Source organism: Lepidochelys olivacea (genome assembly GCF_965140295.1).
Source record: "Lepidochelys olivacea isolate rLepOli2 genome assembly, chromosome: 1".
Lineage (NCBI taxonomy): Eukaryota > Metazoa > Chordata > Testudines > Cheloniidae > Lepidochelys > Lepidochelys olivacea.
Window position 1 is genome coordinate 50,522,049 of NC_140411.1, and position 16,927 is coordinate 50,538,975.

The 16,927-nt window shown below is 43.4% G+C and overlaps 1 protein-coding gene across 3 annotated transcripts in view; it reads right to left on the reverse strand.

The window, feature by feature from the left end:
• Nucleotides 1-16,927, reverse strand: part of STARD13 (StAR related lipid transfer domain containing 13) — a 475,243-nt gene that overhangs the window by 11,868 nt on the left and 446,448 nt on the right. For all 3 annotated transcript variants that reach the window (XM_084616651.1, XM_084616653.1, XM_084616652.1), the window contains 5 exons: nt 15,245-16,629; nt 13,082-13,255; nt 9,522-9,681; nt 5,307-5,505; nt 860-1,067 (listed from right to left, as the gene is read on the reverse strand). In XM_084616651.1, the coding sequence (XP_084472777.1) occupies nt 860-1,067; nt 5,307-5,505; nt 9,522-9,681; nt 13,082-13,255; nt 15,245-16,629 (2,126 nt within the window). The remainder of the gene's footprint in view (nt 1-859; nt 1,068-5,306; nt 5,506-9,521; nt 9,682-13,081; nt 13,256-15,244; nt 16,630-16,927) is intronic.

Genomic DNA, 16,927 nt, shown 5'->3' on the forward strand with positions numbered 1-16,927 from the left:
CTTGGCAAGGGACTGGCTACAAGGAGACTTTTCCAGACCCATATACCTGAGCAGATTCAAAATATGGTCATAGTAATATCTTTGGCAGGGATGGGAAGGGAATGCAGAGGGGACATTTAGATGGGCCACCAATGTTTGGATGGCTCTAAGCCCTGTTTAATCTATATTCACCATGTTATGAACCACAGGAACATGGCCTGAAATGAGCTCCATTTTCCAGTTAGCAGAATGCTACTCAAGTATACACAAAGCGAGTCATTGGCAGAGCTGGGATTAGAACACAAGCATTCCATGCTTATCTCTCCTTTCCATGATGCCTCTTTTAATAATGATTTGGGTGAAGTTTAGGGTTGCACAGGATTTAAGCCACAACACACCCATTGACTTTGACAGGAATTGTGTGCCTACAACCTTGTACCATGCACTGAAAATGTGCTTGTTAAAAGCCCTGCCCTATCTTCTGTGGGCCTATCTTCTGCACACTGAAGTCAATGGCAAAAGTCCAATTGATTCCAATGGCAACAGAATCAGGCTTGGTGCCTTCAAAAGCCAAAACTACCCCTACAAAACATACTCACGCCCACTGAATTTACAGATGAAAATGGGCATTTACTTGTGCAAGAATTAAATGACTTTCTCTAATATGTAAATGCCCCTTTGGCTCTGTAATGCCTTCTCAAAGAATGCATACCCAAATCTTGAGGTGCAATATTCAACAGTCACCTTTGAAAATTTGACCCCAAATGTTGGTCTAAACATCAAAAGCATCATTTTGTTTCATGCTAACAAAATATTATTTAAGTTTTAAACTCCAGCCCTTTCTGTAAAAGATAAGGGGACAGCCAAGACAGTTACTTACCTTGGTGAGCTTTCCTTCTTTAATATATTAAGGTGGAAAAGGGAAGGGGCCAGACACACAGCAACATTCATCGGAGTCATTTGATTCTCTTCTACAGAGGAAACGTCACTCAGGAAACACAACAGAGTCTGCAAAACCTCCCTGTTTTCGTCTGACATCAACATGATGGCTGCCTGCACAGCCAGAAGTCTCTGCTCTTTGGGAACATCTGAGGAAAATCAAGTGTCATTCAATGGGATTAATCATAACATCTTGTAAAGACACTGGAACATGATAAAGTCAACACAGGAACTTGGACTGTGGGGACTACTTTTTTTGGAGGGGGAAAACACCTTTTAAATGTCAGACTATGAAAACCTGAGCTTTTCTTTCTTACATATTCTGAGCTTGCTCGATCCTACTTTTCCATGTTTTGGAAAGTGAATACCTATCTGTACTAAAGAGGACTGAGTCCAAACTTTTAAGCTCTATTATATTTTTTATCTTTCCATAGTGCATAGCCTGTCTGGCCTATTTTACTACCCTTCTCTGTCCCTGAGGAGATGGTTCTCTAAGAAGGAGATCATACTTCATTTAGAGTTTATGATGTGAGAACAGTACTTCATGCCATAGCATTAAATGCTATTTTCTATGATTTTTCTGCCCTTGGGAGAGCAGTTCAAAAAGCATTAGGAACGCTTGGGAAAATGCTTGCACTTATGTCCTGAACCTAGGAAGAGTTTAATGAAAGTAGTAATGGATATGCTTTTATAGCATCTTGGACAGAATCATTTCTAAAGCTTCCATAAGTTTCCTCAGGTTGGAACTCCTCTGGGTGTTTAATACATTATATATAACCCTATGAAAGAAGAGCAAAGCCTGAGTTACCATTGATGCAACAGTGAGCTATTAAGTTCTGTCTCTTAGCTCACGCAAACACTTTATTCAAACAGGTTTCAGACAAAAAATGGCAAATTGATATAGTACAACCCTGACTTTCTAGAGGTGGCAAGGGACACAGGAAACCTTCAGAAAACTCAGAGGAATCTTTGGTAAGTCTGTGCAATGTGTCATCCCTCCCTCCTGGATTCTGGCACATAATGAAGAACACAATACAACCCTGAGGGACTTCACTTCAGTTAACTGGGAGTTTTGGTTAAGCAGAGTAACATAAACCACTGCTATGCCAACTATAGGGTAACTGAGCACAATCTGAACTGTGATATGCTCATCCCCCTGCAATCACAGAAATCAACCATTCTGGATATATCAACTCAGCTCCTCAAGTGTCCCAGCTCCTCAAGTTCTTGCCAGTATGTCATGGGGAGAAGAATCCTTCCCAACCCCAATTTTGGTGATTAAGTAAACTACATGCATATAAACACAAATTCCCAAAGTTAAGTATCTATCTAACCCAGGGGTGGGCAAACTTTTTGGCCTGAGGGCCACATCTGGGTATGGAAATTGTATGGCGGGTCATGAATGTTCATGAAATTGGGGGTTGGGGTGCAGGTGGGGGTGAGGGCTCCGGCTGGAGGTGCGAGCTCTGGGGTGGGGCCAGAAACGAGGAGTTCAGGGTGTTGGAGGGGGCTCCGGGCTGGGAGTTGGGATGTGGAAAGGATGAGGGCTCTGACTGGAGGTGTGGGCTCGGGTGGGGCCAGGGATGAGGGGTTTGGGGTGGAGCAAAGGGGTTTGGAGTATGAGAAGGGGCTCCGGATTGAGGCAGGGGTATGGGCTCTGGGGTGCAGGAGGGGCCTCCAGGCTGGGGCAGGGGGTTGGGTGCGGGGGAGGGGGCTCCAGGCTGGGGGGTTTGGAGTATGCGGGGAGTGCAAGGGGCGGTGGTGAGGGCTCCAGCCGGGGGTGCAGACTCTGGGCTTGGGATGAGGGGTTTGGGGTGCAGGAGGGTTCTCCGGGCTGGGATTGAGGGGTTTGGAGGGCGGGAGGAGGATCAGGGCTGGGGCAGAGGGTTGGGGTCCAGGAGGGGGTCAGGGAGCGCAAGCTCCAGACAGCACTTACCTCAAGCAGCTCCCGGCGGCAGCAGCATGTCTCCCCTCTGGCTCCTACGTGGAGGTGTGGCCAGGTGGCTCTGCCCGCTGCCCCGTCTGCAGATGCCACCCCTGCAGCTCCCATTGGCCAGGGTTCCCAGCCAATGGGAGTTACGGAGCCAGCGCTTGGGGTGGGGGCAGCGCGCAGAGCCCCCTGGCTGCCCCTATGCATAGGTGCTGGAGAAGGACATGCCGATGCTTCCGGGAGCTGCGCAGAGCTACAGCACATGCAGAGTGGGGCAAGCCCTGAACCCCGCTCCCCAATGGGAGCACGAGAGCCAGATTAAAAGGCCTGATGGGCCAGACACGGCCTGTGGGCCATAGTTTGCCCACCCCTGATCTAACCCCACACTTTATGAGCTACCGCAGGTACTCAAGTAACTGTTCATTTTTATTTATTTTTTTGATCCAGAAAGGTTGGTTCGTCCAGTCCTGACTGAAGCAGAGAAATATAAATGTTGTTGAATGTATGGAGGAAAAAATCCTACCTGTTTTTAATCTAAACTTTGTTTCTCAATATGTAGGAAAGCCCACCTGTTTCCTTGTTACTGCTTTGTTTTAAACAAATCCATATGGAAGTCCTTGTGAGCTCCTTAAAGTTACTCACACAGTGCAAAGAAATCCTTCCTAGAGCCATTTCTTCTTCTCCCAGCAGTACAGGCTTAAGCTCTTTAGCCTTACTATGCCCTGGAATTAATTTATTCCCTATATATACTGTACATGGAGGCTTTACTATCATTTTCTCAAATGACATTTTATAACCACAAGAATATGGTAAAAGGCTGATCCATAAAATGGAATATCACAACTTCCTTCTTTAAATCTTTTCTCTATGTGCTGTACTAGAGTATTATGGGACCAGCTTTAGTTATAAATAAAATACATCTGACTTCCCAAAAACAGAAGCTCCTACAAGGCCTAGCAACATCCTAAAAGGAGATTTTTTTTTATTGGTTTTGTAGTTTTATATGAGTTTCCACACTCATATGTGCTTTTTAGAGACGTGGGCATTCAGATGTGACAGTTGACTGGCCTTCCCTCCTGTGTTAACACAGGAGCATTCCCAGTTTTCATCAAACCATGGCTATAACACATACTTTTATTAAAAGGTCACTGTGAGAACATAAAATATGGCCCTGGAATTAGATATATCCTCTACTTAGCCTGCTATTTTGGTGATGCAAGTAATTATGGGAGCAATTTTATTGGTGCAAATAATTACAGGTGCTTTTTATAAAGGCTATGAAATGTGCCTGAAGTTCAGTGTGACCCTGCAGCTTCTGGGCATGAAAGCAGAGAGAGGAAGTATGGGTCAACGATTAGGTCACTAGTCTAGGACTAGTGAGACTCAGATTCAATTCACTGCTCCCCCCGGACTTCCTGTGTGACCTTGGTCTCACTGTGTTTCACTTTGTCTCTCTCCATTTCAGCCCCTCACCTGTGAAACAGGGATAACAGTATTTCCATGCCTCATAGGGGTGTTGTGAGGATAAATACATTAAAAATTGTGCGGTGCTCAGATACTATGCTAATGGAAGGAGGGGGGGCATACGGGTACCTTAAATAGACTTCTGAAAACTGGGCTCATACGGTATTTTAAAATACCTTCTCTCTTATCAGTATCACCTGAAATTCTGACAACAGAACATTTTAAGTTGTTAATTTACTTTTCACTATTTCCACTGTTTGTTTACTTTTGACTCCCCCCCCCCTAATTTGGACAATTAGACTAGAATGGTCAGTTTCACTTTCTGGCTCACATTCACTGGTATCTTTCTGATATGTTTGAGGTTCAGACATTGCTGAGGAATGAAACTAAAAGAAAAATCCCTTAAGGTTTTCTTCCACTATTAGCTCTCTTAACAGGACTTAAGTTTGGGATCTAAACTACGGGACTAGAGTACATATAAATGTTAGCAGATATAATGAAAATGCAAACCCTCAAAAGCTATATCCTCATGAAAATTCATTTCATATTAATGTTCTCATTTTTAAGGCCAAGCTGCCATCCTCTCCACATTCAAAAGACTTTTACCAAGATGAAGTGAGTCAGTACTTTTTAAAAAAAATATGATATTATAATATAAACTGTTTCAGGTTATTTCCTCCTCTGGCTTTCCCTGTGCATCTATCTCATCTTCTCTGGGTGCTTCTTTTTGAATGGAAGGCTGTGATTTTCAAAGCTGCATGTGGGATTTGGACACCCAATTTCCATGACAGTTACGGGAACTGCATGCCCAAATCCCATTAGGTAGCTTTGAAAATCTCAGCCAAAGCCTCTAGTAGCAGGGATTGTCTTTATTTTGTGCTGTGTACAGCACCAATCACATTTTGCCTGATCCAAAGCATTTGAAGTTAACTGAATGAATCAGGCCCATGGTTGACACTTCAGTAACATTCAGAATAACCATCATTTTACTTACATTGATAGATATGGAGAAAGGTTTCTCCTAGCTTACTGGTGAGAAGAGGTTCTGGCAAGTCCCTGAAAAACTGCTTCACCATATCTGCCACATCATAGGCTGATTGGTCTTCATAGCTGACGTTCTCAGGGGAGCTCTCGTTCATCTGACGCAGGGCCTGGATTCGGGACTTCACTCCTGATTTTCGAAACAGACCCACCTAAACCAGGAGCCACGTTGGGTTGGTTAAACAGCCATTTCTTTCAAGTATTTCTTACAAGAGGCTTTGCTTACTGAGGAAGTTGTGTTATTTGTTTTACTATTGTAGCTAACAAGATTTCATGCAACTGCTAGATTCTTACATTAATGGAAATGCCAGTAGACTTGTTCACAAGAGAAAACATAAATAGCTACATACTCTTGCTGTGGGACTATAACACCTAATAATTCTTCCCTATTATACCAAATCACACACCAAAAGGTCAGAATGTATGTGGGTATGATAGCGCCTAAAAATTGTGAACCAGTTCCTTAGCTGGCGTAAATGGGCAGAACTAGTTGACTTTAATGGAGATACACTGATTTACCCTTGCTGAGAATCTGGCTTATAATGTCTATCTATTTTGAAGATTAACAAAATGCTAGGATCTTCAGCTAAGTAATATATTACATGTCAAGAGACTGAGACATCCTGGTAGGAGTAACACCCAGATGCTAAATCTATTTTTCCCCTTCCTGTTCTCTGCTCCCCGAAGTTTCCTAAAATTCCACTGAAAAAACTAGCAGTTACAAAGCAGAGACCACAGATGGATTATCTGTGTAGAGACTAAGGGTACGTCTTCACTACCTGCCGGATCGGCGGGTAGTGATCGATCTACTGGGGATCGATTTATCGCATCTCGTGTAGACGTGATAAATCGATCCCCGAATTGATGCCTGTACTCCACCTCGGCAGGAGGAGTAAGCGGAGTTGACGGGGGAGCCGCCACGGTCGACTCACTGCCGTGAGTACGACCAGGTAAGTCGAACTAAGATACTTCGACTTCAGCTATGTGAATAGCATAGCTGAAGTTGCGTACCTTAGTTCGAAATCCCCAGTGTAGCCCAGGCCCAAGATACATTTTTATCTTGTTTGCTTTCTATTCTGAAGGAAGTGGTGATTCTTAAAATGAGCCCTGTTAGTGCCTTCAGAGCAGTGTTGTCCTTTTACAGTAGTTCTCGGAAGTGGAATTCCCCTGAGGTGAATTCCTGAGCATGAACCACATATTTATTCCCAAGTGAGTTTCTGTTGTTCCATTTGGGAAGTATTCCTGTTGTTTTTCTTCAGTTTATAGGAGAAGAGGTGAAATACTGAGAAAATCTATAAAAAGAATAAAGTGGGCATATTTTGGGCTTTAAATTATAAAGCTTGCTTCCTCATTGCCTGTTGTGTATAGCTAGTTATTTGTTTTGTTAACTTGGAGTCAAGGTTACTGGACAGCATATCCCACCCACCAGCTCCAACCATGAAAGGAACTAAATATGCAGTTCAGTCATGCAACATCTTTTGCTTAATTTTGCAGCCTCCATTCCAAGACCCATGTAGCTCCATCCTCATCCTGAACAATTAATGGATGCTCTTGAAGTCCTTCCATGTTCAATGGTCATATACTGAAACGTTTTGATGATTAATATAGAGATGATGTGGCTTTCGTAAATTAAACTGTACGTAGTTCTGTGCATGCTGTGTATTAGTTTGTAAGTGGAATACAGTGTCAGATTGCAAATAGTGGTTTTGAGATTTTTCTGTTATGTCTAGGAAAAGTTATATAAGTGAGTTATGTCTGTGATGTTTGCAATCTGAATTTATATGTAGAAATTACAGAACTGAAATCTGCACTGTGTGCACATTGGTGGATTATGTTTATATTCAGAGGTAAAGCTGCCCTTAGATCTGACAGTGAAATACAAGGAAGCGTCTGGCTCTTCTCATCTGGATTGTCCATCATTTCTTCTCTCCCTTTTGAATGCTCACCCAGCCTGGTATATTGAATGTACTAGACTCATGGCCACGATTGTTTCTGTTCAAAGTATAAAGCTCTGCAGCGTGCTGGACAAATGTGAAGCAAAACCTCTGTGTTTGGGGCAAAGGCTCCTTGCTGGCATAAACAACCTTTAAAAATTCACAGCTACTCTAGAATCGGAGGTCAGACATCAAATATCATCAAAACAATCTCCTGTTGCCTGACATCCAGTTACTGCTAATCTCTACTATTGTGTAATGATGTTACTCCTATTTCCCTTTCTTTGGAAAAATGCTCAATTCTCAAGAGAGGGTAGTTCTTAGTTTCATAAAAGCAGGTGTTTCAGGCTCTCTTCAGTATTAGAGATAAAAGAAAAGGAGGACTTGTGGCACCTTAGAGACTAACAAATTTATTTGAGCAGAAGCTTTCGTGAACTTTGTTAGTCTCTAAGGTGCCACAAGTACTCCTTTTCTTTTTGCGAATACACACTAACACGGCTGCTACTCTGAAACCAGTGTTAGAGATGTATCCTGTAACTACAAGGGATCCATAAACACACAGACACCAACGGATTTACACTAGAGATTAATTTATCCCACTCTCTTTATTTTCTTCATGTGCTGTGGATAGTCTATTCTGCAAGTGCACAGTTGATGTAGGATAGAAATAAAAGCTCAGCCAACAAAGAAAGGTACAGAGACTTCTCTTTGTCAGGGTTGTATCTGAATAATCATTTTCAATCCTTAATGGCCTGGATTTCCTTACTTCATCTCAGAACAGTCACAACTATCCCAAGTGCCCATAGCCATACTTTACAATTATATAAACAACTGCAACTCTGTTAAATACATGCAGTGGCAGACCCAGAAGCGCAGGGCTCTAGGCTGGCTCCCTACACGCACAATGAAATACCTCTAATTAGCCATTGTACAGGGAGGTGCTGGAAGCTGCTTAGGTCTCTAACGAATCCAGTGGCCAGGCATTAGCTGATTCTGAATTAGATGGGATAAGGAGAGGAGGTGTCAAGTGCAGAAGCTGAATTAACAGAACATTTGAAATCCTGTATCTGGGTTTGCGTGCAAGTCTCTGCACAAATATGTTTTTAAATGTTCACAGTCTGGAAGCACTTTGATGTTAAACCTTTCCCTCTACCTTTACCTTTTATTTAATATTTCCTCAATTCTACCATTAGGAGAGCGGAGCTGGCTTTCTCCTGTTGCTCGGACACCTTCCAGTGGCCTCTTGAAGCAGAAACTTGAACGTGTCATAAGAGATGCTGTTCCTGGCCGGCTGGATTCTCTCTGTTGCTTTTTCTGGTCTCTGTCCTGTTTTCCTTTGTTTTCTACTTTCTTCCACTGTTACTCATCATTCTCCCAGTTGTCTCTGTGGTTCTATTTTGCTCTCTGTTCCCTTTCCCTTCCCTTCCCTCTGTTCTCCTTTTCGCTCTCCTATACATATTTCCATTCCCCCAACTCCACTACTTAATCCAGCCCTGCTTCACCTCCTTGCTCTCTGCTCCCCAATTATTTCACTCTCACTATACAAGCCCTGATACCATGGTGATGGGCGCTGAATGAGAACTTAGCTACAGAGAGTTGTGGTATGATTTCCTCCCTGCCCCTAGTTATCTTCCCATTTCTGCCCACAGTGCCGAAACTCTCATTAGGCCATTCCCACAGCAACAGATCCACTCCTGCAGCAAGCACAGTGTCACAAGCAGAGCAAGAAGCAGAAACTCTGGTAAATTCAGAAGTGGGCCTTGGGGCGTGTGAGAAACATGCTACTCCAATGTTAAAACTGGGCAAGCATTGTTGCAATGCAGAACAAAACATCAACTTGCTCTCTGAGCTCTCTGGACACAATATATGCTGTGAGCATGTATCATAGAATCACAGATGATCAGGGTTGGAGGAGACCTCAGGAGGTCATCTAGTCCAACCCCCTGCTATGTATGTACATATACATAGAGCTCTGTCTTTAGGGGAGGAACAATAAAGATATAATAGCTATGTCCCTTGGATAGTGAGTTAATACAGCAACAAAATGGGTGTTAGTAATATGTCAGTCATTGTCCAGTGCTACCATAACCTGCACAGTGCTCTAGAATGGTGTGGCGTTGATGTGGGCTGGCAAAGTAAAATGTTTATACAGTAAAACCATTTCAACTGGCTTGATGCATAGCCTGACTATGGAAAAACCCTTTGAAATTTAGCCAGGAATGTAAAGTCCATACCTGATCTAGACAATTGCTGCGTAAGTAGCGCAGTGCTTGTTGCATGCTCTGTGGAAGGGGTTGCCCCGTCCTCTGGACATGAACTATCAAAGGCACACCAAAGACATTCTTGTCCTTGTAGTCAGGAACTTTCATCCTCTTCATGAACTTTGGTACAGACCTGGAATTCACACCATTAGCATTAAACCGTGAGAGTACTTACATGATCCTACTGGCTAACATTGCTGAGGGAAGCCAGTAGCTCTGACGGCAGCTGAATAACTGGTAAAGACAGCTGAATAAAAGTTTCCTTTCTAATACATGATATATGAATCCTTTAAAGTCTGCACATGCTATGGTCTTCTTGAGAGCCTTTACCAGCAGATTGCCTGTGGCTGTATGCTTGCCTTCAAAATGTCTGGCATGGACGGGCATGAGCAGCACAACAAAACATAGTGGAAGATGTATCTGAAAGAGTGCAAGTTCATTTCTTTAATGTGTCCAATGATTTCTATGATATCAGCTTTGTGATTTAGCATTTCTGTGGTCCAGTAATTTACAGTAATAAATTACAGAGAGAAATCATTATGTGGCAAATGCATCCCTGATGTAACTCAATTGATTTCTGGTCATGTAGATTAACTAAACTTGGTGAACTTTCTTTCTCCCATAAATGATGGTGGAAAAGAGACCAAGAGGCCAGATTCCCTTTTGTGGGAATCTTTGCTTCAGTAGTGTTAAAACATGGATAAACATGGCTGGAGGTTTCGAATTTTGTGTGAGAAGGAGTTAATATTTGGATCTAAATGATCCACTGGAGGAGTATGGAAAACACCACCACAGCTACTTGTAATTCCAATTGTCTACAATGCTGAGCATGAAAACTTAGGCCCAGATCCAAAAAGGAACTTAAGTGTTGTGATGCTCAGCAACCTAACACCTAACTTTTAGCCACCTAGAAAATCACAGGAACACCAATGAGATCCACAAAGCCTAAGGCAGGTGCATAGGCTCTCTGTGCAATGAATGGGGAGAGAGAAGTGCCTAAGAATGCAATCCACAAAAGCCAGCAGGTTACGTGGGGCGCCACCTAGATGCCAACCAGAGCACTCCCCCATAGATAGATGCTTAACTGTGGGTTGCAGGGAGACTCCGATCTCTGGTTGCGATAGCCAGGAACACTTCTCCTGGAGTCAGGAGGCTTAGGCACCTAAGTCATTCCTTGTGAGAATGAGCGAGGCAGGTGCCTAACTCCACGCAAAATGGCTGGAGGAGGAGGTGCCAAGTGACTAGAGCACTCTCCTGGGATGCGGGAAACCCCTGCTCAAATCTTTTCTCCCTGTCAGGAAGAGAGGGGAATTGAACCTGGGTAAGTGCTTTAACCACTGGGCTAAAGATTTTAAGGTGGGTGCTACCAACACCACATGCTCATCCTCATCCAGACAGATTTGGAATGGGAACTGATCCAGTAGGTGGCCTCTGCTGCACTGGGCTCCATGGGTGAGATCCTTCGTGGATTGCTCTGCGGGTTAGACAGGCATACAGTGCCTAGAGTGAGATAGCAACATGCATGCTCTGAAGCAGAAACTTAGGCTTCAAAGGAGCTTTTGCAGCAAAAATTTAGGCACCGAGTAAGTTTACGCATCTACAGGGTTAAGCGGCAGCTGAGCAGGATTTTTGTGAATGGCAGTGGGGCCTAAAAATGGGACTTAGGTGTCTAAGTCTGGGTTTTAGACAGCTGAGTATCTCTGTGGATCTGGGCCTTACAGATCAATTACGTGATCATTGAAAATATTTGTCAGGGGAGAGGGCTCCTTTGCGCAAATCAGCAAGTTCCAGAAACTGCTGAGTTCTAATCACAGCTCTGATACAGAGTCTCCTCCTGTGGCCCTGAGTAAGTCCCTTAGGGCTAGATTCCCAAAGGAGAATTAGCCATTATAATGCCAAGCATTTCAGTGCCTAACTTTTAGGCACCCTGCCCCAGCTCTGAGTTAGGTGCCAAGGCTCCTTATACAAGGCATGGGGAGAGTTAGGACCCTAAGACTGGGATTCACAAAAGCCAGCACGCTCAACAGGGAGTTCCCTAAACCAACCAATACCAGATGCTGACCAGAGGGGTATGTCCTAAATCCCATGCCGCTCAGAGAGTTAGTGTCTAACTCTGGGTTGGAGGGAGTCACCTATCTTTGCTTAGGATCAACAGCCATAAACCCTCTCCTGGAGGTTTCTTTCAAGAAAGGTGCCTAACTTGCTACAAAATGGCTGGAGGAAAAGCCCTTAACCTTTGACCCATTAGGGCACTCAGCTGGGATGTGGGAGACTCTTCCCTCTGCCTGAGGGAATGAGATTTGAACAGGGGTTTTCTCACCTCTCTGCGGATGCCCTAACCATTGGACTATAGAATCATTCACTCCCCCACTGAATATTTATGTATTTGTACACTGTGGAACAGCTTCAACAGGAGACATTGAGGAATAGCCCTATACCAGGATCCCCCATAGCCCAGTGGCTAGCACACTTATTGGGAGAGGTGGGAGAACCAAATGCACAGCTCTTCTCCTCATCATGCAGAGTGGGGGAATAGACACAGAGTCTCCCACATCTCAGCTGAGTTCCCTGACCAGTGGGATACATTTTATAAAAGAGGCTGCCACCCCCGTGCCTCATGCTGTCTGTTTTGTGGTGCATTAGACAGGCCTTGAGAATACTGTTGGATTGGGCCCCACAGCTGAGCTAGGCAGGGGAATGCCTAGTTGCAGCATCCCTGTAGGATCTAGGCACCTGGGCACCTAGACTAAGGTAGCTGTGTGCATTTCCAGAGGCAGAAACTTAGGCAGCTAGGGGACTTTTAATGGTGGAAATTGAGATGCCGATGACCTTTAGGCTCCTCCAGGGTTAGCCAGCAGTTGAGCAGTGGTGCTGACATTTTAGTGTTCGGCACCTAAAGAGGGAGTTAAGTCCTTTTGTGACTCTAGCTTTCTCTCATCTCTCTTTCTCCATCTGTATCTTTGGAGATACCTTAATTATTTTGCCAAGCTCAGAGAGGCGTTTGTGAGGATTAGTTAATGTTTGTAAAGTGCTTTGAAGGTGCAAAGCACTGTCTCACTGCGAAGTATTATTATTATCATTATTAGACTAATGTTTCTGCATATATGGGAGAATAATATTTTCTAGATGACTTCCACCTACCCACTGCTAATTGCTTCTTTTTAATATTAAAAACAACAAAAACAAACTTGTATACTTGATGAAAGCTGCTTCTTTCAAACCACAACTTTAGTTTTAGAGAACCTTATTTTAAAATTTCCTCTTTGTAATTATTCACTCCTACTCTTCTTGTTTATTTTTCTGGCTGCTATTAGAGAGAGGGTGGGTGTCTAGTGGTTAGAGCAGGGAGGTGGATCAGACCTCTTGGGTTCTATTTCTGGCTTTGCCACTGACTCACTATATAACTATGGACCGAAATGCACTTTCTGATTCTCAGATGAAAGGGGCTAGGTTAGTGGAATGATAATAATATAATTGGGAGAAACAATTTCCTTCTAAATATATCTGTTTTGTGAGACACATAATGCACTTACCATGTCCAGCCATGTTTGTTTGACATGCAGTATTTTTCCATGATGGCAGTAAGGCGAAGTAAGGAAAATTTTTGCAGTAGATTCAGTTGGGCTGCTGATTGATTACTGAGCTGTAGCGATGCTGCGGAGTGGCTCGGGCCATGAGAGATCTGGAAACTATGCCAGCGTAATCGCCTTCAGCAAAAGAAAGGAGGAAAGGAAAATGAAGTTAAACCGTGCCACAATTAAGAAAAATGTGATGATATACAGTATTTGTCAATGTAAAATCAGTGATTTCTTGTGAAAAGGACTGTTCTTGGGGACAGAGAATGCAGTGCCTAGCTTCTGTGAGGCTCTAGGAAGCCTGATCCAAGGCCCACTGAAGTTAATGGAAAGAATCCAATTGATTTTAACGAGCTTTGAATCTGACCCAAGATACTTCCTTTATATACCGACTCATTTTATATACTGACTATTGCAGATAACTCATTTGCATTTCCTTTGCATTTCTTCTTCAAGGTATGAACTTTGGCCCAAATTCTGCAAACATTTAGGCATGTGCTTAATATGTGAGTAGTCTCATGTGGAATTCAACACAGTAGTAAGCAATATGGCTGGTTGTAAGTAATTGAAGTGTTAAGCCCTTTGAACGCATATCTGGATCTGTATGTGTTCTTACCCATAGATCAAAAAACATAGGGCCAAATTCTGCTCTTGGTTACAGCAGCATAAATCCAGAGTAATTCAAATGACTGATACCAGAATGTAAGCGATAGCATAGGAGTCCCTCAAAATAGTCTAAGTGCTAAGTTTCTTTCCTTTCGTGACCAGTTGTTTTAGTACACGGTGTTTAGTAAGCAGTTCCCAGGTATACATTCCATAATCTGTAAGAGTATGTGGGTATCTTTTCTTTTAAATTCACTTTCCTGCCTCCTGGATCCTCTCCCACATGATATGTTTTAGTTAGTAACTGTATCCCCTGCTTTGTGGGTTGGACAAAGGCTGCCTAACTGAAGCCATCTCTGACAAAACCTCATGTGCTTGTGGGGTAACCAGTGATGCTTTCATAGGCATGTACAGTGTCACTTGAATGCATCCGATGAAGTGAGCTGTAGCTCACAAAAGCTTATGCTCAAATAAATTGGTTAGTCTCTAAGGTGCCACAAGTCCTCCTTTTCCTTTTGTGAATACAGACTAATATGGCTGCTACTCTGAAAAGTGTCACTTGAGTGAGTTTTCAGTGTTAAGAGAACTATACAGAAATGAAAGCAAAGGTAGGTGTGAGAGGGTGCTGTTTGGGTATAAATAAAACTCAAGTATCTCAAAGCTTGATTTTTTGTGTGGTGTCCAGTGCTGTAAAGAACAAACAGGAGATTTCAAAGATTTCTCATGTTAATTGTTGAAAACAAAATAAAAACAATGGTCCAGTGGAACCTTTGTGGGTGAGCACATGGAAGCGGTTGGCCTCGGAGCACAGAGTGCATAGCACCATGCCTGGCAGCCACACTCCCATTGCACGTTCAGACACCCCCACCCCCGGCAGTGCAGCTTCACAAAGTCCCTTATTCAGGCCTGTGTCTTCAGGGCACAACTGAGCCTCTTCTCTCAAATTCACAAAATTCATTAATAATGCAAAATGATTTTCCAAACACTCGGTGTCACTCAGGGTGGTCCAGCCTTACATTTCCATTAACAAATACATTGGGTGTTAACCAACTAGGATGGGCTTTGGGGTAAACTGTAAATTCTACATAAGAGCACAGGGCCACTTTTTCAAAGCGGACTCTAATTTTGTGCATGAAAATTTGGTGCCTGCCTCTGTTTGCACAAACTGATGGGCACATTTTAGAGGCCAGTTTGAATATACATCCCATTGTGAATATGACACCATGTTTTTTTAACTAAAATACATTGTGGAAGAAAGTGTGCACTGTAGTTTGCTCTATTACGATGACTCTGCACCTTTTTCATACCAGGGCCCCCTTCTCCTAGAAGTCACCTTTTTATCTAGCTGGGTCCCCCCTCCCAATTTAGCAATATGGGCAAGGAAGGGTGATCATGACCCTTTGACACCTGTTCACAATGCTCAGATAGTGTGCCCCTGCTTTATTATATCGTTTTTCACAACCTATCCCATTAATAATGAAAAACAGAAGGAATTATTTAAGGAATTATGCTACCAACCTGTTTGGTCTGGTGAGAGATGCCCCTACACCAGAGTCTCTCCTGTCCCTAATACCAGTGGTTTCTGATTCATTGAGAGATGTTCCATCTCTGTCCATATCACTGGGTGTAGTACGACCATCAGAAACAGAGTTCCCCTCAAAGTCTAATGTGATTTGGGTGGGTGACTGGAATGGCAGCGATGCAGATTCCCCAATCAATAAATCATTGCTTTGCAGCTCTGGCTGTAAATCCTTTGACCAGTGGTTTACAACCTCTTTAAGTCCATTGACATGCTGCAAAATGTCATCTAAATGAGGAAAAAGGTCATCTTTTTCCAAGTCCAAAAGGTCTCCAGTGCTGGCGTACAAGTGGGAACCTGGCACGTTGTCATAAATACTAACTCTACTTTCTTTAGGACAGCAAGCCATGAGTCTGGGCTCTTTAGGAGTAGAGCACTTCTGTTTGCCCAAAGAGATGCTGCCTGTCCTCCAGTTTACACTATTACTGTTGTCAGTAGGTGAGAGACTTTCAATGGAAAGTGCCTTTGGAAAAGTTCCAGGTTTGTGGTCCTTGGGAATATGCACAACCAGGTTCTCTTGGGAGTGAAATTCATTTTTACAGTTTTCGTCTACTTGTCTCAGGGCTGTTCCAGCAAGAACATCCAGGTCCTCCAGGTACATACCACCTCGCTTGTTTGTTTCATAACACTTGCGTTCCTTAAAACATGGCGTGCTCATGCCACTGCTGCTGTTTTCTGACTGACTACTGTCACTGCTGGACTTGGCAGAAAAGGAAAGTCCTCTTTTGGCTGCATCTTGGGTTAAGTTTTGGAGGTCTCCATTCACTATCTGCATATAGTGCATGTCCTTTAAGGATTTTGGCTCATGTTGAAGAATAGGTCCGCTTATCTCTAAGACACCCTTTAGTTTTCCGTGTGCACCTCTAGGCTTTAGCGTCTCCATGCGCTTTAGAAAGGTCTTGGCTCTCGTTCGTGTTGGTTTCTCATTCTTAAGGTTACAGGAGTAATCTGTGATCTCCTTTGGAATCTCGGAGAGGGTACAGCTGATGGGAGTGGTGTAACGTGTAAGTGTGTTTTCTAGACTATGCTGTCCTGAGCAGTCACATATCTCCCTGATAGTACTGTTGATACCAGACTGATGCCGACTGTCACTTCCCCCACTGCTCTCGCTGTGAATAGACGAGACCTCAGGCTCACTTAGATCAGTAAGGACGCTCTCACTGCTAGGGGTGTTTTTCATTTTAATGTCCCCTGAAGACTCATGTCTATCTGATCGGTGAAGGAAAGTGTCAATGTCGTCCACCCGAGACCATCTTCTGCTTGTCCTTTGGAAAGTCCATTTATTACTGATGGCACAGAAGTCTTCTTCATCTGAGTCTTCACTCTGGAAAACAGCATGTTACACTTTGTTCAACAATGCACTTTTTTTTCCTTTTCTGATTACATTGTAACAAATATGAATCCTCTGCTCATACAGTGAAAGCCATAGATGGCAACTTGGCTCTAGAAGACTGCAGTCTGTTCTTAGCATAATGGATATCATCAGCTCTTTTACTGCAGCCTTTCTCATTCCAGAGCAAAGACTCTGCAATTAACATGCTACCATAGAAGGAATAAGGCCCTGTTCCTGCCTTATAGAGCTCACGAATGGACTATGTGCCCATGCAGGGCCTGTTGACTTC